General features: G+C 41.2%; 1 protein-coding gene across 2 annotated transcripts in view; it reads right to left on the bottom strand.

The window, feature by feature from the left end:
- Plcb1 (phospholipase C beta 1) overlaps positions 1-22,356 on the bottom strand; it is a 671,578-nt gene that overhangs the window by 123,782 nt on the left and 525,440 nt on the right. For both annotated transcript variants that reach the window (XM_032904282.1, XM_032904280.1), the window contains exons 14-23: positions 21,654-21,831; positions 16,851-16,918; positions 14,004-14,100; positions 11,957-12,041; positions 9,882-10,006; positions 6,502-6,656; positions 3,401-3,565; positions 2,617-2,716; positions 1,351-1,455; positions 256-365 (exon numbers count right to left, since the gene is read on the bottom strand). In XM_032904282.1, coding sequence (XP_032760173.1) covers positions 256-365; positions 1,351-1,455; positions 2,617-2,716; positions 3,401-3,565; positions 6,502-6,656; positions 9,882-10,006; positions 11,957-12,041; positions 14,004-14,100; positions 16,851-16,918; positions 21,654-21,831 — 1,188 coding nt within the window. The remainder of the gene's footprint in view (positions 1-255; positions 366-1,350; positions 1,456-2,616; positions 2,717-3,400; positions 3,566-6,501; positions 6,657-9,881; positions 10,007-11,956; positions 12,042-14,003; positions 14,101-16,850; positions 16,919-21,653; positions 21,832-22,356) is intronic.

Below are 22,356 nucleotides of genomic sequence, written 5' to 3'. Positions count from 1 at the left end.
AACTCCCAAAGCAGCAAGATATGCACTCTTCACTACAACCACAGGATCAGGCACAGGTGTGGTCTAAAGAATGCCAAAGAGGAAGAGAATGTGGACATTCTGGTGACTCATCTAAAGTGTTCTGACTTGAGGCAGAAGTCCATGAAGGCGTGTTCCAGTGTACCATGTCTGAGGTATGATGTCATGGAGTCCATGCCAGCAGGTAAATGTAGAACTCATGTTACAGTCATGCATTAAGATCAGACCCCTTCTCACCTCCTTCTTGACTTCCTCTTCATCCTCCAGTGTCAGTGCAGCCAACTGTTTAGCTCTCTGTTCCATCAGATTGACATATCGGATTGGGTTTGATAATGCTTCAATTACATCTAAATGGGGAGGAGACATTGTACATCAAGGTTTCTGGAGGAGTTAACTATCTGTAATCCATCCAAGGGAGCAACCATCTATGCATATAACCCATCAGCTATCCACGAGCACTCATTCATCCCCCATCCAACCACTCAGTCATGTAGCATCATTAGTTTCCACCTGTCCCTATAATTCTGCACTCAGATACCCCATATTTTGAAATGTCATATGAGACAGGACTTTGATAAAACTCCAGAGAGAAGTCAAAGTCCCTCAGTTCTGAAAGGTAAAGATGAGTATTTCAAATCAGGATCACCCAACTACATCATATGTCTCCACCTTTCTTTTGAAGATTTTGTCTATCCCAGCAATGGTCTTCAAACTTGGCTTAGTTGGTTAAATGTGTTTCGTAGACTCTTCCCTTAAAGTCTGTCTTCCAGATTATTGGAACAACCCAAAGATTGGCAATTTGAGTGTCATGTGCATGGCAATGGCTAGGTAGAGACAGTTATAGCTGTCCATCTTTGGGCCAGAAATAGGCGTTCCAAGTTTGTCACAGTGTCTGCCAATGGCCAGTGTCTTTACTCCCAGGACCCATGGTAATTAAAACAAACAAAACAAAGCAAAAAACAAACAAATCATTTCTAAATGTTAACTTCTGGCTAAGTTAATTCCTGTTAATTTAGAACTCCATCCATAGAATTGACTAGAGATCTGCTACTCACGAAAGCAAATTCACTGTACAGACCCAGATAAACAACAGTGGAAGGGGCAGCCAGGGTTGGGGAGTGTTTTTCCTACAGGGATAAGACTGCCTATGTAGAAATAGACTAAACGCTGAAAGAGTAGGATTCGAATGGACACAGAAAGGCTCAAATGACTGACGGTTAAGCATCTACACACAAGAAGTTGTGCTTATGAGGCCCACAGTGCCCTAGCATTGGCCCAGTTGGCCTTCCATCCGGCTATGGAGAAGCAGATGACCCAGGTAGCACTGTTTACCTGCATACGTGTCTGGGACATAGTCTTTGACTTCTATGTAGACAAAGACAGCTGGCAGCATCAGGGGCTGGTTCCTCTCATTCCGCAGGCAGATGTAGTGATAGCCTGCAGGGAGACAAGGACACCAAGTGTCATCTGTTGGTTTCACAGTGCTAGCTACATCCATTCACACCCATGGTGCTCGACAAACAGTCCACTCCCTTCTCATCTTAATCACAAAATTCGAACATTATTGACTCTTAATTTTTATTTTTCTGTTCTCACCACATTTCCCCTTCCAACCTGTACATCCCAGTTTGAATTATTGGTCCAAATGTGTCTTCTATAATAAGTCATACTTGACATGGTTTCATGACTGGGGATCCGTTTTGTCCATGGGACATTAGTGGTTTGGGGCAAGCAAAGAATGAATGCACACATGTTGAGTTAGGCACTTTTAATATCCCTGTGGGTTAGGAAAAGGAAATCCCTAGGTTGGATGCCACCACCGCTTCAGCATGCACCCCGAAATGAGCACACATGGAACAATAATGAACCCAAATGGCACCCCAAAAGCACAACTATGCCACTGAGCTCAGGATAGCCCAGTCAATTTTTATACTGTGGCCAATGTGCTTGGTGTTCCATGAGCTCAGGCTATTCCAGTTGATCTTTATCCTGTGGCTTTATCTCACAGGCTCCCATGTTGGAGGCTGTGGGATCATCCAGCTGCTGCCCTCTGCACAGCTGGAGTCATCGGCCCGTGCTACTCGGTCTTGCCAGAGATGGTTTCTGAGAGATATTCTCATTAAAAAGACTGAGTGTGGCCTTACCTAGTTCTCTGGTTTCCTGTCTGGTGAGGTGACCCCCAACCCCACTTCCTCTAAGAAGCCTCCACTATTAGGCATTGACCAGAGGAAAAGCTGATGAAATGATCAGATCGTGACCTTGGTAGCTTTCTGGGCTGAGTGAAATAAACTTCTTTTCTTTGTAAAGTAGTCTGATTCAGGTATTTTCATTATAGTAGTAAAAAGAAGCTAATACACAGTACTAACCCACGAGACTCATGAATCGGGATCCGTGATTCATGCATGTGAGTTTTCAAGCAGCTTGTTACACACGTATTGCAGTCAAAGTTGTCTTTGACAACACAGCACCATGACAAACATGCACAACTACCAGACTGATTGGAGCAATTCTAACGCCTCCGTCATTCAGCACAATCACAGAGGAGCAAGAGTTCCTAAGTCATTCTTTAACGGCAGTTTCTCACCACACTATGCATACCTGGCCGAATTGCTTGCACAGGCAAGATCCGGTGGCCAATAAATTTGCCTCCTTCCTCATATGCTGCTATCCTTAAACAGGCCAGAGAAGGCAGAACTACCTGTGGGGATAGAAAGGATCCTGGTTACAAGAGTAAGCAAACCCTAGAAAGAACTAGAGAAGTACTAGAAAAACTGTCCCTGCTTTTCCCAAAGCTGAGTATCTACTCAGTCAATTTAAGTAAAAAGTTACGTTGCCTCTCTGTGAAGTAAGAAAAGACACGGGACTGCATTTGGGTGCCCCTCTGTGCGTAGTACCATTTGAGGAGCATTGAACGAAAGGGTACCTGTTATTACACATACATCATTAATGAGGAAAGTTCCACGAACTCCGATAGAGGGGATCACATCATTACACATGTAGGTTTTCACAGGAAACGACTGTGATATATTAAATCAATACCTAAAAATAAGGAGCTGGGGAGATGTCTTGGAGGTTAAGAATACTTGTTGCTCTCGAAGAGAATTCAGGTTCAGTTCCTAGCACGCACAAAGCAGCTTACAAAGGTCTATAACTCCATTTCTAGGAGACCTACATGGCTCTTCTGATATCCTAGGCACCAGGATGTGCTGCACAAATTTATTCACAGGGTAGACATTTATACAATTAAATAATACTAAATACTAAAAAATTAAAGCCTTTACGATAACCTCCAAAATGCACCCATAACCAAATAACTGCTTTTCCCCCCCTCTGTTTAAAACGCCTAGAAAAATTTGCCTCTCACAGCAAGCATGAGACCCACCTTTTTGAATACAATTGGTTCTTCTTCCCAGACAGGATTTACAGCATTTCCTTGGGATGTCTTGGTTTTAAATGCCTTCCTTCTTGTGTCCACAGGCAAACCAAACATATCCACTTCCACGTAAGTCCCAACTTTCTTATCAGAGAGAAACTGACCTGAAATAATCTAGAAAATATCAAGAAGTCTTGAGCCATGAGTAACAAAGCATTGGGGGACAACTCTAAGGCAGTCTAAGAGTTTCCTGAGTGGGAAATCATACGATGAAATACAAGGAAGAGTAGAAATGCCATTGCTCTTCCACTTAAGGAGTTGATTGAGGAGACTGTGAATGGGGAGGTTAGGAGCCAATCAGATGGAGTAGAATGGGAGCAATAAATGAGTAGCATCCTTGGAAGTCACCGAGTAATCATGACCTCTCTCCTCATCTAGTTTGCCATCTGCAGAACTGTGGGCCTCCTTTGTCTAGCTATAGAATTAGTCAGTGTCATGTTGTTAAGTAAGAGTTAAGTCTACATATTCCTGTAACAGTTCCCATGTTTTAGTCTAGCTATAATCTAGTCATCAATATCTTGGGGACCTGCCATAAAGGTTAATGGACACAATAACCATGGACCACTCAGAGAGATTCCCAGGTTCCTGCTTCCCTGACTCCTTCAGAATTTCTGACCACATCAGCAGGGTCTTTGTCCTCTCTTGGCTCCCACTGCTTATGCTCCTGCCGCTGTGCTGGATTTCTCATCCAAACATTATCTTGGAAGTCCTGTCCCTGTCTCTCATGGGTGAGCTCAGAACACTGCTCATGACTCTGTTCCAAACACATAACCTGGGATTTCTCCATCATCCCCTGATCCTGCTCCTCTTTCTGGAATGAAGTATGGGGACATTTTATTGGTTTCCATTAGTCTCTATGACAGGTGATAGATCCCCTGGATGTTGACAACTTGGTTACATGTGGGGGGTGTTTTGTGGATATGTAGCCTCAAAATCTCATTCATCTCCACAATATTGAACAACTCAGTATGGAGACAAAGTAGACCCACAATCGTATAGATGGATAACTAGACAGGAGTAAAGGGAATGATAAGTTTGGTGAGTCCACACCTGCGAGATCACTGATGCTAGACTTGGGTTCTACCTCCTGGAAGGAAGGTTTTAAACAACATGTTTGGAACCGAGTGATGTGAGTCCTGCAAGGGATTCAGATGCCCTGAAGTTTTGGGCACTCATGTTGTTTGATGAAAAGCAGATCCCCAAAGTAACAATGACCCCAAGTCTCAGTGTTCTTGTTAGTCCAGTGGGATGGCATATCAGCATAATAACTTGTAGATCTGGAACTGTAAAGTCTCTGCCAGGAGACACACATAGAGGTGTCACAGAGCCAACAGGGACCTGATGACTCCAGGCCTGGCATGATGACGGGGGCAGGTGGAACTCCGTGCAGTGGCTTACATTTTGGACAGAAGCTACAGAGTAAATTTTTGTTAGGGGTTCTTAACTATTTCTTCTTCACCCAACTTTCCTGTATCTATGTCATGGGTTTATAACTGTTTCCACTGTCGGAATAAAAGGTTCAATGCAAAATCAATAAGCAAAAAAACCATGGCAAATAGAATAGATCTGAACAAGATCAAGTTACTGCTAGAACATCAATTGACAGGAATGCTTAAAATGAGTATCCTGTCACTGTGTGGTGTGTATTGTAGCTTATGAGTGTGTCTTAACTGGTCCTGACAGGAATTAAACATTTGCTGAAAACAGTTTCTTAAAATACACTTAGGCAACACCATTTTGCTTAATTCACTCTATACTCTGTGCTTTGAAGTAACTCCAAAAGATATAATCACATAATATTTGACTACAATTTTATTTTTGAAACTTGAATATAAAGTGGCTCACTTTGAGGAGAACCAGGGACTGACTGGCAATGCTGGGTGTGGAAATAGAGACCTCTCATCCCGCACTTAGGTTGAACTGGAAGAACTGCGACTTCAAGGCAAGCCTGGACTACACAGCGAGACTCTCAAAGACTAAACGCTTGGGACATAGATCAATGGGAGGACATTTGCTTAGCAGGTGCAAGGCCTTGGTGTTTTCTCAGCAACAGTATAAAGCATGCGTGTGTGTGTGTGTGTGTGTGTGTGTGTGTGTGTGTGTGTGTGTCTGTGCATATGTGTTTACGTTAGATATTAAACTGTCAAAGGGTTATGTGAACAAGTCACATGACTTTGTTAAGGTCAGTCTGAAAAATGTATTCATGTTTAGTTTTGGAAGTTAAGGTCAGTCTGAAAAATGCTTTTATGTTTAGTTTTGGAAGTTAAGGTCAGTCTGAAAAATGCATTTATGTTTAGTTTTGGGAGTTTATTAGTCATATAACTATTCATGGAAACACAAAATAAAAGAGACTTTAAAAAGTAAACTTTTACTTTTTATAACACTCTAGTTTCAACAACCATATGCTTCCAGAATCCATGGAGAAGTTCTTTATAAAAACGGAGCCCTCTCATGGCATTAAAATATTTCTTGACAGCTAAAAATTCTCTTCTCACATCTATTACAAAGACTGAATAAAAGGATTTGGAAATAATTTTTAGGATAAGATACAAAGTTAAGAAAGCAACCCTTTAAGATTATTGAAATGACTTACATCCCTGCATACACTGGCATCCATGAATAAACCATGCTTTGGTAACTTGGCAGCTTTTGTACAATGTTTAATAATTAGAAATGGTGAGCCCTGGGGGAGGGGAGACCGAGACCTGGCTTCCCTGTGCATTTCCCAGTGAGATGCTTGCACTCAGAGAGGATTCGCCTCGGGAAGTCGCCACTTCGTCTATTTCTTTAGCTCCATTTACCCTCATCCTAAGAATGAGACTTAGTTCCTTTATTTCTATGTACTCTGGGGGAAACTTTTAATAAGTATTTGATCCTTAAAAGGAAAAATGTATGAAGGAGCCTTCTGAGCTCATAAACTTTTAATGACAGAGATACTTCTTTATGCAGAATAAGTGATATTTCAGCCTCTTCTCAGGGATGCACTTGGGACATGGGTGTCAAGAGTAGGGGGTGGAAACTGGGGGTGGTAAGGGCAGGAGTGTACGTACCTTAACAGATAAAGTGTTGGCCACTATCCCATCTACGATTCCTTCAGTAAATGGATCAAAATGCTTGTCTGGCCTCCTCATGAACTCTGGCTTCAGCCTGTAGCCGCTCTTCCCATTGTATTCGTACATGCCCATGTTTATCTGCATAGCTAGATCTGATGACCAAAAGCACGCAGTGTGAGTGCATTTGTGTTTAGAAATTGTAGAAAAAGATTATAATATTTTGTCCACTTCCCCCACTGTCCATGTCTGTACTAGGAAAGAGACACTGTCATAAGAATTTAGACACACAAATAAAAAGTAAAATGAGCTGTAATCCCGAAATTCAGAGAGAACACTGCCATAAGGCTAGTTTATAGTCTGGTTACCCTTTTTGATTCAAATACATTTTCACAAACATTATACTCATTTTAGTAAACATTTTTCTGCCTAAATTTTAACAGCTATATAAAATTCCTTTGAATACTTATATTTGAGTTGATTATTTTTAACCAGTCCATTTTTTTGGACACATCTATGTTTCTAGTGAATTTTCAGTAGTTTACATAAGTGTTTCAGTGGATGTTATAATGAAATTTTGGAAAACTTGGCAACGGTTTTGCTAGAAGTAAGGGAAATTGTTGAGTCAAAAGATAGGTACATTAGAAAATTATGTTTCTGCTTTGGTAAGTCTTGTTAAAATGTTCTCCAGAGAGTTTACATTAATTCATGCTCACATAAGCCATTTTAGGGAATTTATTGAGGACTGGTTTTTATATAACTCACTATGAGGGGTGCATTAGTTAATTGTTAATTAATTTATAGGAAGACATTTAAATGTGCATTCCTGTGATTAATTACAACCAATAGGAATTATTCATAGACTCTTTTCAAGTGGACAAAGGTTATTGGTCAAAGTCTTCTTAATAGTGCTCTAAATAAATGCCTAAATTTACTATAATTGCTGATATTAAAAAGAATAACACAGTTTAGGGCCTGGAAGCTCAGTGGTGGAGTAATTACTTAGCGTGTGGCAAACCCTGGATCAAATCAAGGCTAGATTTGATTCATAGCATGACATATATATATATAATAAAATAAAAATCAGAACAAAGGTTTTAAATTCCTAAGGCATTGAGGAAGTGTCTAGCTGTTCCAATCAGAGATGGAGTGATTTATTTGTACTAATGAGGACAACAAAGAGGTAATGACAGGGTTTTTGGTTTTTTTTTCTTTCAGAGTTCTATGTAACACTTTTTAAAGCAGAGAAAATAAATTAAAATTTCTCTATTGCTTTATTAAACTATTATGATTATGATACTAAAATTGGACAAGGTAACTTAAGGAAACACCAGACCTCTCATACTTGAAACAGTTAATGTTACTCAGGAAACCGCATTGTTAACCAGTACTCATTGGACACAGTCATGAAAAGAAAAGTATTAGTGCCTGTGAGAGGGTTCCACAGATAAAAAGCATTTGTTTCCAAGCCAGAGAAATCAAATTTGATCCTCAGGGCTCACATGATAGACCAAGAGAGAGGTGACTCATAAAAGTTGTCCTCTGACCTCCATGTGGGTGCCCATACACAGACCCCCACACAGATGCACATGGCATATATGTGTAACACAGACGCTCCTCCAAGATTTTAGGGTGTTTAAAACAAAATGGAATCCCTGGGTCACTGTGTTCAGGGAGGCAGGCAGATCTGTTAGTAGGAGTCAGAATGTGATCCATTGAACCAAACTGACAAAAGGAGTCATATCCGTTAAGATATAATTGAAGTTCAGTGGGATAACTCTTTAGGTTCCGGAAGGAACTGACCTCAACAGAATGTACACCAGAGTCAAATCTGGGTGGGTTAGAGGCTTATGCTCCAAATGAAAAAAGATACCATAGAGACATAGGAGTGGTGGAGAAAGTGATGGGGCCCCAGTTGTCATCATTAGCATCTTGTTTCTCATGTCACCAACACCACCAAAAAGATGATTTTAACATGAAATATATGTAAAGAATTTTCACATTGAAGTTAATGCAAACATCTGATGAAAAATAAAAACTTGAAGAGTTGAGAAAAGGAGACAGACAGGAGAGTAAGTATGGACTTGGTGTTGGAGTGGAAGGTGCCATCAAATAAAAAATGCACAAGACAGAAGATGTCATGCCTTGTGAGGCGAAGCTATTTCTACTTCCAAAAGCGACAATATGCAGACTCTGTTAGCACATTCCTGCAGTGAGGAGGACTTGCCAGTCAGCCTGTTATTGGACCAGGCAGCTTAGGGAAGCAAAACAATAAAAACGAAGGAACACGTCAAGTGTTCAGCCTGGACAGTAGTCAAAGAGCGGTAGCTAAAACCGTGCATGATGTATTTTGCCTGCCTTTGTTTTTCTTGTTATTTAATGATAGCATTCGACTAAGGTATCCCATAACAGTCGCCTCAGGTCACACATTACTGATAAGAGGATAAAGTAGCACAAAAATGCTTATGATTAATTTTGTGACACACCAAACACTTTGTGCTCAAAACTTTTATATGATTTAACACAATTATTTTATTTATAAGCCCTTTCAAAAAAAATTCAGGAAATGCATTCGATAATTTCTGTGTAAGACTGATCTCAGAACACTGGTAAATAGTAGAACAAATTTCTTGCTTAGTGATAGAAAAGGGGTTTTGGGTGGATTGTGGAATACGCTTAATGAACAGTTGCTAGAACCCAAGTTATCTGGCCGTGAGATGGAGGAGCAGGTCAACTTGCTTGCTGTGCCCTGTGAGGATGTGATTCAATCTCCAGGGACAACATGGTGGAGGGGGGAACTAGCCCAGCAGATTGTAGTCTAACCCACACCCATGCTCTTCCCATGCATGGCTCCTCAACACACTGAAGTACATGTAATGGAAAAATTCCACTTTCTGTAGCATATTCCAGTGTATGAACGTGTATATTCCCTCTTAATAGGGAGCTATGTGAAGAAGCTTGTGTGTGTGTGTACACACAACCAAGGGAGGGGGCAAATTTCTTAGTGGCAGCATTATTTTTGGAAGATTTCTTCTTTTCTGTTTATATCTGCCTGTGTGTGTATAAGTATGTCTGTGTGTGTGTGTGTGTGTGTGTGTGTACGCGTGCACACACAACACAGGTTTATGTGTGTGTCAGTACACATGACTGTAGAAAAATAGCATGAAATACAGATATAAAATGTTTTCTATAAATTATTAGACAACCTCTCAATTATATCATTTTTCAAACTTTTTCTTTAGCTTTGATTTTCCTTCACTGAAATTTATTTTTTGAAATCAATTCTGGCTTTCTTCCCCTCCCCCAAGTTCCCACAGTAATGGCTTGGGGACACTTGGAAATGTGGCTCTGAGGCAATGGGATGAGCTCCGTGTACTTACCCACTGTCTGGAAGTTGAGCGCCACCATCTGACAGCCAGCATTCCAGAAGAGCTGAGGCATGTAGTTGGATGAGTCCACGCGTGTTCCTTTGGGATATATCCTGCTAAGCTGCATCTTGTTGTATCTGGACCATCATGTTAAGTAGTGAATACAATTTCAAAGGTATCATATTTTCCTAGGCTACTTTCTTATCTCTCACTGGGGAAATGAAGGAGATGTTAATGGTCACATCATATCAATGGGTGAAATAGACACAGAATGAGTTACTGGAATATATGTACTCTTAGAAGCAGTATTGCTTCTGGGAAACCTGTGGATGCCACAAACTGGGACAGCAAGAATGACTTGTGTCAAAGTCTGTGTGGTTGTGAAGTGTTAGGTACAGTTGTAGTGATGACGGGATGGTGCCACATGCAGTAGTAGACAGTGCAAACCCCAAAGCTGTTTCTGAATGCTCCCCACCCCCCATTTTCTTTACCTTCTCTGGGAATGCTCTTTGCCCAGACTATGGCAGTCTTTAGGATTAATGAGGTAAACGGAGCACAGAAATTTCTCACCTTGCTTCAGATTTTAGTTGTTTCCATCCTAAGAACCCTGTAGCCACTGAACACTATGGTTATAACATGATGGACTTGCTCTTATAGAAAAGCAAGGTAGAAGTTGGTGCAACACTAATTCGAATCTTAATGCTAAAACTTGCTGGCCATATGATCTTGAGTAAATTAATTGATCTTTCTGTTCTCAGTTTCCTCAGCATTACAGTAATTAAACAATTCCCTTGTCACAGAATTCCTTTGAGAATTAAGGAAGATTAAAAAAAAAAGGAATATCCCAAAGTCTGTACTGAATACCAATGACAATAATTTTATAGTATGAATTTAATTATAGAGTTCACATTTGTTACCTCTTTTCTCACTGATGAGTGTGTCTGTCTGTCTTTCTGTCTGTCAATCCATCCATCTGTCTGTATTTATGTTTGAAACAGAGTGCCATATGTAGCCCAAGCTGTCTTGGACCTGCTACTCCTTCTGCCTCAGCCTCCTGACTGCTGAAATTATATGTTCGTGCTGCCATGCTTAGTCTCTGTTGATGAAGCTTTAAGTGGTGTGTGTGTGTGTGTGTGTGTGTGTGTGTGTGTGTGTGTGTGTGTGTGTTAATGTGTTCAGGTGCACATTTATGTGTAAGGATATACAGGAGGTCAACCTAGGATGCTACCCCTTGGTTTTATGACCTAGGGTCTCTCACACGCTTGCAGCTTGCCCAGGCAGGCTAGACTGATGGCCAATAAGCCACAGGGATCCTTCTGTTCCTACCTTACTGCAGTTACAGATGCACATCACCATACCCAGCTTTCTAAACTACAAGCCCTGAGCTCAAACTCAAGTCCTCCTGCTTAGAGCCACTGATGAGGGGAAAAGGACTTTCATTCTAGAAATTCTGTCATGAAATGGAACTCCTTAGGATAGTAGTACTGATGTATGAGAAGTAAGATGAAGGCTTCTTGGACCTTCATTCATGGGAAAGTACATAGAACTAGAAACCGCCATTGACATACATGTACAGTATCAGTATGGTCATTGTTTCCACTCCTTTTTAATTGCATATAAATCACACATATGAGAGGTTCTCAGTCAGGTTTATAGCTATATGTACATAACACTGTTATAACTATTAATATATATCTATAAGCCTAGAGAGCATACCTAGACCAGTGTGTAAAGTATATACTCTTGTGTGACATATATTGTAACCAAAACAAATAGCAAACCATAATGTTAGTAGAATTGCCTCTTTGTAAAGATGAGCAAAATAAAAATCAAGCAAACTGCCAAGGAACTTAGAAATTGATGGCTTGAGACAGCTTCGTAGCCAGGATCTCTGCTATCCTAAAGCAAGTTTGTCTCTCTACTGTAGACCAGGCTATGCTCATTGTATGTGACACCTGAGACTTGGGCTGTAGATGGAAACCATTCTATGGATTTTACTTCTTATGAAAGAAACAAACAAACAAATGAATGAACAAACCATGACTTAACCAGGTAAGTTCAGCAGCCATTCATCAAATCAAGGATACTCGACAAATTCCACTGGAGACTTCGTGAGTTGTTCGAGTCCTTTGGTTTCCACGAAGGAAGACATTTCAAAGCTTTTATTTCTTTCTGAGTTCAACAACAACAAATAGGGCAAGATATAAAATTCAGTATTATAAATTACAATACTCTAAAGGAAATAAACAAATATTAAAGTGAACTGGAGGGTACCTGACTCTTTAACATTCATAGACTCTTATCTGTGAACCATTTACCAGCAGTAAAAGTTGAGTCCTGCAAGTTACCTCTTCGAGTGTTCATAGCTTGGGTAGACAGTCTCATGGTTTGTAGGGCATGAGTTAATTAATAGCAGGTGTTATATGGCAAGGAAATGGCCTTGTTCTAAATCCCTCGGGCTTGGCTTCTTGGGGGATCTGCAGATGTGGGGATGTCCCTGCTCACACTGCAAGCTATTCACACCCACACTGCCAACTCTTAAAGTCACAGGTAGTGTGGCATCAGAATTAGATCTGTGAAAGGAGAACAATCCTTGGGGAAGTTGGAGTCTGAGGGCCTCATTTTCATAGTGGATCACAACAAGCAAACGGCCAAAGCGCTGACTGCGACAAAGACCTCGACATTCCTGAATATCAGCTTGCTAGGAAAACTGACTGAAAAACTGAAAAACTGACTGGAAAACTGCTGAAAGTGGACTTCAAGCCTCGAAAGGGGCAGGGACAAAACAGTGATCTCAGTTTAGAAAGACTGACCTTGTCAGGGTTTCTTCAGCTTAGGACAAGAGCCTATGCCCTGTTATACACAGGAAAGAGTGTGAAAAATGATGATCTTTGGGAAGTTTGTCCATCTTGACTCCTTCACTGAGAACCCAACTCTTGGCTCCTGATCCATGTGTTCATCGCCCACTTGCCTATTTTACCTTCAGGGAAACCCAAACCCTTTTTTTTGTTTCATCATTAATTTACTCTCAGGCAACTAATCATTTTATCATGACTTTTAGTTAAAATGTCTTCACGATGGGTAAAATATAATCGATGAGATTTCTAGCGTGAGGAAGTGAGAGAAACCACAGGAGAAAGTGTTTAAATGTCCTCGGCATCACTGGGTCTCTCAGAATTTCCAGTCCTCACCCCTCTGCCTGGAAGCCTCCCTAGGGGCTTTGCATGGTGGAGCCATAGGAAGTGAAACCAAATGGCAGGAAACCCACTGATTTCAGATGCTTACATTGAACAGCTTCGGGGAACAAGAATCGGCAATTATGGTATGGGAAAATGCTCATCTTTATGTATGAGCTACAGTGAAATTTAAATCCCTTGCATGTAGCCAGACACCAAGTGCTGCTAAGAGACTCAGAGCAGAAATGCACAAATGTAAATAAACACGCCATGTAGAAGCTTAAAGTTGGTATATCTACATTTTTTTTTAAATGAGGATGTTGCATTTAACCACAATTTCAGTTAAGCAGCCAGGATCCCTGAACATATATATGGCAGTACCATAAAAGGGTTTTCGCCCACTAGGTAACAGACAAATACTTTTTAAAATTTAATATGGATGTACGGTTGGGTGAAAGGAAAACAAAGAGTGGTGTGAATTGTGTCACCTGGTCACATAGTTGCCTAAACACATGGAATGTGCTAGACAGTTGGAACCTAGGTGGGTTGGCTTTATTTTGGGGCACCAAGCTTGTCCAAGTTTTTCTTGCTTCCCTTCTGCCATGCTTGGATGATTAACATTGTCACTATGTCACTAGTGGTCCCATGGGAGTTGTAGCAAGACAAAATGAAATATGAAATTCTCAATCAGTTGGAGACTGGTTTGTTATCCTTCCAGTAACCATGCATGATCTGTGGTCTTATTAAATACGTGGAGGAACATCATGCAATAACCATTTTCTAAAATATTAAATGTAATTATAATTTTGAAGTGTTCAAAGAGTTAGGTTTCTGTAATAATACCAAGATGTGCAATCCAGGCATATATCCAAGATGTCTAGAACAGAACACTTCTACCAGGCTTTGATTACCTCCTGTTTACAGATTATACTAGAGATTTTTCTGCAGGAAATCTTACTTTTTGAAGTTTCAAAGGACTCAAACTTGACAGGCTGAATATAGTTCACCAGGTTAGACATCTCTTCTGTGGCCATGGCCTCGCTGCCAGCAGTCCCCTGGAAGCAAAAATAAAATATAATAAGCATTTCCGAGTCAGCCTTATACTATACTGGGCTTCCTTCTCCAGAAAATGGAGCAGAAAATCCTTCCCTTCAGAAAAGAACTTCAGCGATATCTACCATGGGGGAGGGATGCAGTGCAGGCCAGGTCCTCATCACAAATTTCTGATGGCGTGTGTGTTTTAGAGTTTGGAATTGGCAGTGCTTGGTTATATATAATAGATACTGTGGGGATGAGACATAAATCTACCAAAAAATTCACTCAAAACTCACTGGCATGCTAGACCCACTGCCTATTTTTTTTTAAATGCTGAGTATTGAAACCAGCACATAACAATTTTAAAAATATTTTTTCATAGTGTAGAATTTTCTGTGAGTAGTGTCAGGTCAGCCTCTCAAGGTTTTAAGGTTTTGGATATTTTAGACTCTAGATTTTCAGAGTATGTATACTCGGTGTATGTTTTCTTTATGAATATGAGAGACAACAGGATTGTCTGGGGCCAATAGAGTCAGTGTGGCTCTTTATTAGAACTGGTTCTCAACTTGTGGGTCTCGACCCTTTTGTGACCAACTGACCCTTTCACAGGGGTTGCCTAAGAACGTCAGAAAACGAAGGCATTTAGATTAAGACTTGTGACAGTAGAAAAATCAAAATTATGAAGTAGTAACAAAAATAATTTTATGGTTAGGGGTTGCCACAACATGAGCAACTGTATGAATGGGTCATAGCATTAGAAGGTTGAGCAGCACTGCTTGATAGGCATGCAGAGCCTCAGCCCTCTCCCTAGGTATCAGGAATGAAAATCTGTATCAATAAGGTGATGCCCACAGGAACTGCTGTCCTCTACAGCAGAAAGCACAGAGGAAGTCTACAGGCAGAAAATGGAGAACTCATTTGACAGTAACATTTATCATGTAGGTAAACACCGTATGACCCGAAACTGAGACTAATTAAACAAAGGTTGCCTTGTGTAAGGGCAGTGGGGCTCTGCAAACAATTCCTCTATTTCTTGATAAGCATTCCCTCTCCTTCGCTGGTTCCTGTGTGAAAAGGTGTGCCGTATGGCAACGGTATAGTGGTTTAGGTTCCAGAACAAGGCCATCTGACATTAAATCCAAAGCCCGCTGGTCAGAAGCTGTTCTACCATGGACAAGTGAATTACCTGCTGTTTAATCATCTGCAAAACTGGGAATGTAAATCAGTCCTATAGCATGTAAGGTTTTATAATTTTTAAAGGAAGATAAAAAAAAACTGGGTGTGGTGGCGCTTGCCTTTAATCCCAGTTCTCAGGAGACAGAGGCAGGCAGATAGATCTCTGAGTCAGGGCTACACAGAGAAACCCTGTCTCGACAAAAGGAAGGAAGGAAGGAAGGAAGGAAGGAAGGAAGGAAGGAAGGAAGGAAGGAAGGAAGAAGGGCAGGGGGGTTGAGCTCAGAACCATGCCTGGCAAATAGTAAGATCTTACATTAATTTAGATGTTATCTGCAATTACATATCCTTTAATATAAGTTTTAATGAAGAAAACCCGAAGTCATTACTTGCACAAGACAGGCCTCTAGAGATGGGTCTAATATTTTCTCATTTTTAGTTTAGAAGGGAAAAATGCATAGAGATGAGGTTTCTTTATGAAAACTCTAGCAGAAATATTCTGGTTAAATGCCAACTGGGAAATACTCATTTTAAAAATAGACAATTGCGGAATGATCCAAGTGTACCCCGAAGCCACTCTCAGACAGATGGAGCCTTGGTTATTACAGCAGTGCCCCTCTGAGAAGTCAAGATGGAATTTAGTGGGGCCATAAAAAGCACAATTTAAACTAAGCTGGACACCACGGCTCCTGGGTGTGGTCTCAGCGATCGGAGGCTGAGGTGAGAGGACTGCATTTATCCCAGAAGTTTGGGAGCATCCTAGGCTACCCAGTGAGACTCATTCATAAGGAAAGGAGTGCCAAATAAGAATAATTTATTAAGCTGAGGAGGGGCGGTGCACATGGGAGGCAGAGGCAGGCAGATCTCAGAGTTCAAGGCCAGCCTGGTCTACAGAGTGAGTTCCAGGACAGCCAGGGCTACACAGAGAAACCCTGTCTCAAAAAAAAAAAAAAAAAAAAAAAAAAAAAAAAACAACAACAAAATGCTTAGTGAGCTACCCGTAGTGATACACACCCACACTCCCAGCGTTCTAGATACAGAAGCAGGAGGATCTTAAGTGAGGCTAGCCTGAGCTACAAAGTTAAGTCAGGTCAGACTGGGCTGCCTAATGATTATATCCTATCACATAACCATGCAAGTTATCCAACACCTGAACAAACGAATGAATATTTGAAAAAAGAAGTGCTACTTTTATTTACTATAAGGCTATCGTACAGAGTAAAGACTCTGAAACATATTTGAATGCAGATACAGTGCGGATTTTGTGATATTGACTGAAAGAGAATCCTGCAGTCCTCATTGAACTGTAGCTGATTTGATTCTGAGTTCTGTGCAGTTATTACTTTGAGCTGGTGGCATCTTCTGGAGAGCTTATGTCAACATGTCACTCAAAACCAAGACAGTGGAGTCACTCCCTCATTTCTGAGCACTCCTGCAAACCCTGTACTTTACCTGGATTTCAGACCATTGTACAAATCATATAACTGCCTTAAAAAAAAAAAAAAAAAAAAAAAAAAAGGAGCTCGATCCAGCATCCTGTGCTTATTCTTTTGGCCACTAGATGGCAGAAGGGGACCATAAGATATCCATAACCCACCTCATCCATGGAAGACTTTTTACAGTCATCATCGTCGTCATCGTCATCACTCTCCGTATCTGCTTCCCCTGTCAAATTTTAATCACAGACCACAGTTTCAGGATTTGAAAGTTCAAGGAATTTGCAAAAGAACACTGCCAACTGTGTTCAGGGCATGGCCTCGAAGGCCCACCTTCTGCTTCTTTTAAAGTTATTTCTCCCCACCCCCGAATATTTACGTTTTCCTAGTAACAGAGAATTAAGTTGACATTTGGACAAAATTCATAAATTTGATTTGTGATAAATAATACAGAAAACTTCAGGTTCTATTTTAAAATGCCTTGTGACATTTTTTCCCCATTCGTGTTTAAGTACTTAACTCATTGGGTATAATTTTCTCTGTGTGCATCCTACAGTCATGTACATGTTCTTGCTTGTGGATGTCAAACTCTATGACCCTAACAGAGACAAACCTTGCTTTCATTCTTCTGTCCTATCCTAAGCCGTGCCCCTTTGAAGTAACCCTTGGCCAGCACGCAGCTCAGTGACCAACCTTCTCCAGTAAAGTGAGTTCACAGAGGTTGAAGAAGAAGTTTATGAATGAGACCAGGAACTGTGTGGAAATGGTAGCACAAATAACATGAGAACTGCCAAGTGCGGGTCCATAGTTACCTAACCAATGCCCCAATCACAAACACGATAGCTTCTTCAGCTCTTAGCGTGGGAGAGTCTGAGACAGTGGATGGCTACAGTGTCTTGCGAACTCATAGTAGTTGTGACAGCATGCACGAGAGTCAGTCAAGCTCAAGCCAGACAGAAATCCAAACAAAGAGAGGGGAGGGGAGCATGAAGTCTCACCCTTAGAGGAGGAACTACTGGTAATTAATAACTTCTGGAAGACAGGGAGTCAGTTTTGGTTGTGAGCCTAGCCTTTAACGGCTGAGCCATCTCTCCAGCCCGGGAGTCAGTTTTTATGAGAGTTTATCCCTCTGGTAAGGTGATCATATTCCAGAGGAAGGCTGCACGCCCAAGAATATTTGGACAGCACAAATTGGTATTTAAAACAAAGAAAGAAACGGAACACACAGTTGGAAGGGTGGGGAAGGGTAGTGGATCTAAGAATTGTCTGGGGTAAGCATGATCACAACATATTGTATGCAATTCTCAAATAACTAATAAATTATTTTTAATGATATCATTCTTTTTTAAAGGGCAAGATGAAATAATCTAATGCAAAAAGAAAAACAATGGAAAGCATTTTAAAAAATCTTTAAAATCACTACACTTAAAAAGAATCTATGTCGATATTACCTAATTTAGCATTACCTTTAGCCAATAAATAGTCATTTCAATTGGTCGATTCTATCCTTCTCTCTAGAGTTAATGGATACTTTTAGGTAAAATATCTACATTAGTAGTAAGCACTAAATTCTATTATACTTCTAGGCTCCATTCAAACTCAATCATGTAAAAATATTTTCAAGAAAAAAGTAAAGAAGCCACAGTTGGTTCTCTTTCAGTCATCACTGCTCCCCCTTCAGTTTTCCCCACTGCAATAGCACAAACAGCCCAGTAGATGGCAGGAGGAGCTCATTCATGAGGCAGCTCGCCATGCCTGGTACCTGCTCCCAGAAGGGCCTTCTAAAAAGTTGGCCACACTCTTCAGCACAGTGCCACAGCGCTACCTTCCAAGAAGCCCCTCTGTGTTTTCATGTGAGGGACCAAGGTCAGTCAGTGAGGAAAGCATGCACCAAACTTCTGCAGAGGGGAAAGACTTCTGCGGCCAGTAACTGTGGATGGCCTGTTAAAGAGAGCCAGCAAGTCCTTGACGGTGCTGACGTAATAATTACGTGAACCATTTATACCTGCTGAAAAATGCACCCTGTTATATCACAGGCACATTGATTGTGGAGGCTGCTACTTGATATTTCATATGCATTTCATTTCCTGAAGCTCTTCTTTGTACTATTATCTTTAATGGAGGTGGGGTGTCCTTTAATCAAGCAACCTTGAAAAGATGATTGCCGGAACATCCTACAAAATGATTCATGAAACCTAACAATTGTCCAATCACCGTTTCAAATACCCATCCAGGCCGTATCTTGACTTCATCTGCCTCTACTGGGAAAACAAAGACCCGATTTTTCTTTGGCAAGCTTAACAAAGAAAAAAAAAAAACATACTGATCTGTCACTATTTACTAAGTCACCACAGAGTCAGTACATACTTAAGGGGCTTCTCTTATAAGACTTTGAAAGGACCCTAGAGAAATGTATTTGAACCATAGAAATAATACCCTTTTAAAAAGCAATACTAACAACACCCAAAAGTGGTATCTTACTTGACCCTTGTTCATTCTGGACCGTGTGCTGGCAAAGGGTTGGCTCCCAGAAGAGGCATCCAGCCAACAGAGTAACTTAGCTTTAAAATAAAATCCATGTCTGTGTTTGTCCCTGGTACTGGGAACATCCACAAAACAAATGATAAATTATCAGGACCCTTTGCTCCTGGGCCTACCTACATAGGAAAGCCTCCAAGACTACATGACAATAAACACCAATTGCACAGGACCAACTCCTGGCTAGTTTAGGAAACCTACAGAATTGCTAATAGATTATAGCTGTTTCACTGAACTAAGCAATTGTGGTCACTGTCTGTAGAAGCCATTGTTAAAGTTATGCATCCAGTTAATGGGAGAGAGAAACAGTTTAGATAAAAGCAAATCGCACAAACATCCACCAAGCACCCAGTGCAAAGGAAGGCACATGGGGACAGGTTGGGAAAGAAGTGGCCTCTAATGATCATCGAATCGCACTTCAAATGCATTCTTATTGAGAATGGAAATTAAGTTTCAAAAGTAAATAAGAATTATGTCATGATATTTGAAAAAAAAAAAACCACATTCGTGAACCACGGGGGAGAAACGTTCTGAAAGAATGATTTTCGGCCTGTACCTCAGGGTGTCAATTTAAATTACAAGAGCAGTTGACAAGTGAGACAGACAACAGCACAAAAGGTAAATCAGGCTCAGTCAGGACTTGCAGGGGTGAGCGGCTCAGCTCAGAGGAAGAGCACCTGCCTTGTCTGTGAGAGGTCATGGCGACAGAGGCTCAAACAGACAGACCTGAACGCCCAACCACACAAGGAACCAACCCACCGAGTCGGCCACACTGTGTTCTGATTGCTCTGCTTTACATTTTAACATTCCAGTTGTTTAAAGATCTTTTAATCTGTGTGTGATAGGCATGGGGAAATACAGATATCTGAGCAATACATGCATTTTCACCAAATAAAGACGGAGTTACATTAAGATAGAAAATACGACCACAGTCTAGAAGAAACCAGGGCTCCCTTCTAGTTCTAAGGCTAGCGGTGACCCTGACTTCTAACAGCTTATCTTGGTGTTGTTTGCTCTTGTACTCATACAGATGGAGCTATGCAGTCCCCTCTCTCTCTCTCTCTCTCTCTCTCTCTCTCTCTCTCTCTCTCTCTCTCTCTCTCGCTATTGTGTTCACTATGCTTCTGTGGATAGCTGTAAATCGCCCCCATTCTATACATTATTCTTTTGTGTGATTAAAGCATGATTTGTAATCAGCCGGTGGATGGCTTGCTGCCAGTGTTTGGATATTTTTAATAGCATTGCTTATAGCAATTTTTCTGTCTCTTGATAAATATCACTACCCACTTCTTGTTATCCCTTTCCCTGGGAATAGAACTGGGGTCGGGGGAGTACGTGTGCTTAGCTTTTGTTGATATATTAAGCATCTTTATTCTTTCGTCCCAGTCTCATTTTCCTTTCTTGGCTTGGCTTTCTTCCTCTTTCCCCCCTCCTCTGTTCTCTCTCTCTCTCTCTCTCTCTCTCTCTCTCTCTCTCTCTCTCTCTCTCTCCCCCCCTCTCTCTCTCTGCTAGGGATAGGACCCAAGAGCCCCATCCGTGCCAGGCATTCACTCTACCACTGAGAACAGTCAGCACCCCAGAGTAACATCATCACCCTCCAATAAGGAGATCTTTGGAATTGTCAGGATTCCGGGTAAGGGGAAATAAATTATGATCAATGGCAAATAACCCAAAGTGAACCAGTGGCATTTGGATTTTTGTCTCAGGAGGAGTCAGTTTCAAACTAGCATGAAGGAAAATGCTGGCATTGCCAGTCCCTCTCATAGACAATGCAAGCCATTTGTCACTTCACATTTTTTAATGCGATCTATAAAACATGGGAGAACTGCGAAGCCCAGAACCCATCAATGGCTGCATTACCAGTCTGCCAATCTTCCCTTCTGATGATGCTGTGCATGGTGAACTACTGTGCAGCAGATTTGCCTCCTGTGAAAGCCAGAGTTATACCTTCCCAAAGATGAGCTGACTCCAAGGGTGAGGTCAGGCTGAGGCAGGAGACTGCCTTGGACTCTCTCAGTAGACCTAAGTAGTAACATAAGGCTATGAGCTGACAACAGTCCCAAGTGTGGTCAGAGGGTAAAGTGACCACAGAAGAGGGACTACAGAGATGCATCATTACTGGCTTAGAAGCTAGAGGGAGGGGGAACCTGTGAGCCGGTGCGTGTGAGTGGCCTCTAGGACTTGAGAAAACACAGACAAATCCTTCCTTAGAGCTTCCACAAAGTAACTCAGCCTGACTGACACCTTTGGTTTATTCTAGAGGCTTTCTCATGGACCTTTCAACCTACAGAACTTGTGATTAAGAGTGTCATAGAAAAGCATTGCGACATAAACCATCCAAATAGGGAATGCTAAAAGCCCTTCTAGGCCAGTTACGGAGCAGTAGATCTGAAAATCCACTCATCCTGAGCCTGGCAGCCCCTCACCAGCTCCCGGAGACGAAGGCTCGAACACGCTGGAGGAGTCGCTGTACGTGTTGGAAGCTTGCTCAGAGAGCTTCTTTTTACCACTTCCCTCTGATGACTTGTGTGACTTCTTCTTGTTTTTCACCAAGATTTTATACATTAAATCCATAGGGCTTGGAAGAGGTACCCCAGATTCCAGCTATTTAAAAGAAAGCACAGTTTTTAAAAATACAGTCCCTTCCTTCCAGGAACCTCTCTAATCCCACCGCTTTGGATACCACAGCCTCTAGATAAGCATGTACCATGTTCAGCACAGCTCATGAGAGGGTTCTAATTGTGCCCTAATTTTTTTAAAAAAATAAAAGATGCATTTAAATGACCTAACTCATTTTCCACAATGAAACTATAAAAGTGAGGCCACTGAAATGTACTGGTAGATTTGATGGACTGAACGTGGACTCTCAGGCATTTTCTGATGGGCCATGCAGGTCCAATCATTTTACTGAAGATACATGAACCATTTCTGACCCAAATCTTCGGGGAAAGGCCAGACATTTGACAGAAAGAATTGGTGAAGTTGGACAAAAGGTTCTAAATGAGTCCCTGTCTTAGACAAAGTGTTAGGGACTGCAGAATCTTGTTGCATTCAGGTGGGTTTTTAGCATTAGCCAAGATAGACATAATTGCAGATTTTCCTCTTGCCCCTAGATTCGAGCTGTCTTAT

Source organism: Rattus rattus, chromosome 5, assembly GCF_011064425.1.
Source record: "Rattus rattus isolate New Zealand chromosome 5, Rrattus_CSIRO_v1, whole genome shotgun sequence".
Taxonomy (NCBI): Eukaryota; Metazoa; Chordata; class Mammalia; order Rodentia; family Muridae; genus Rattus; species Rattus rattus.
Note: the sequence above shows the minus strand (reverse complement) of the source record. Positions and strands in the feature narration are given on the sequence as shown.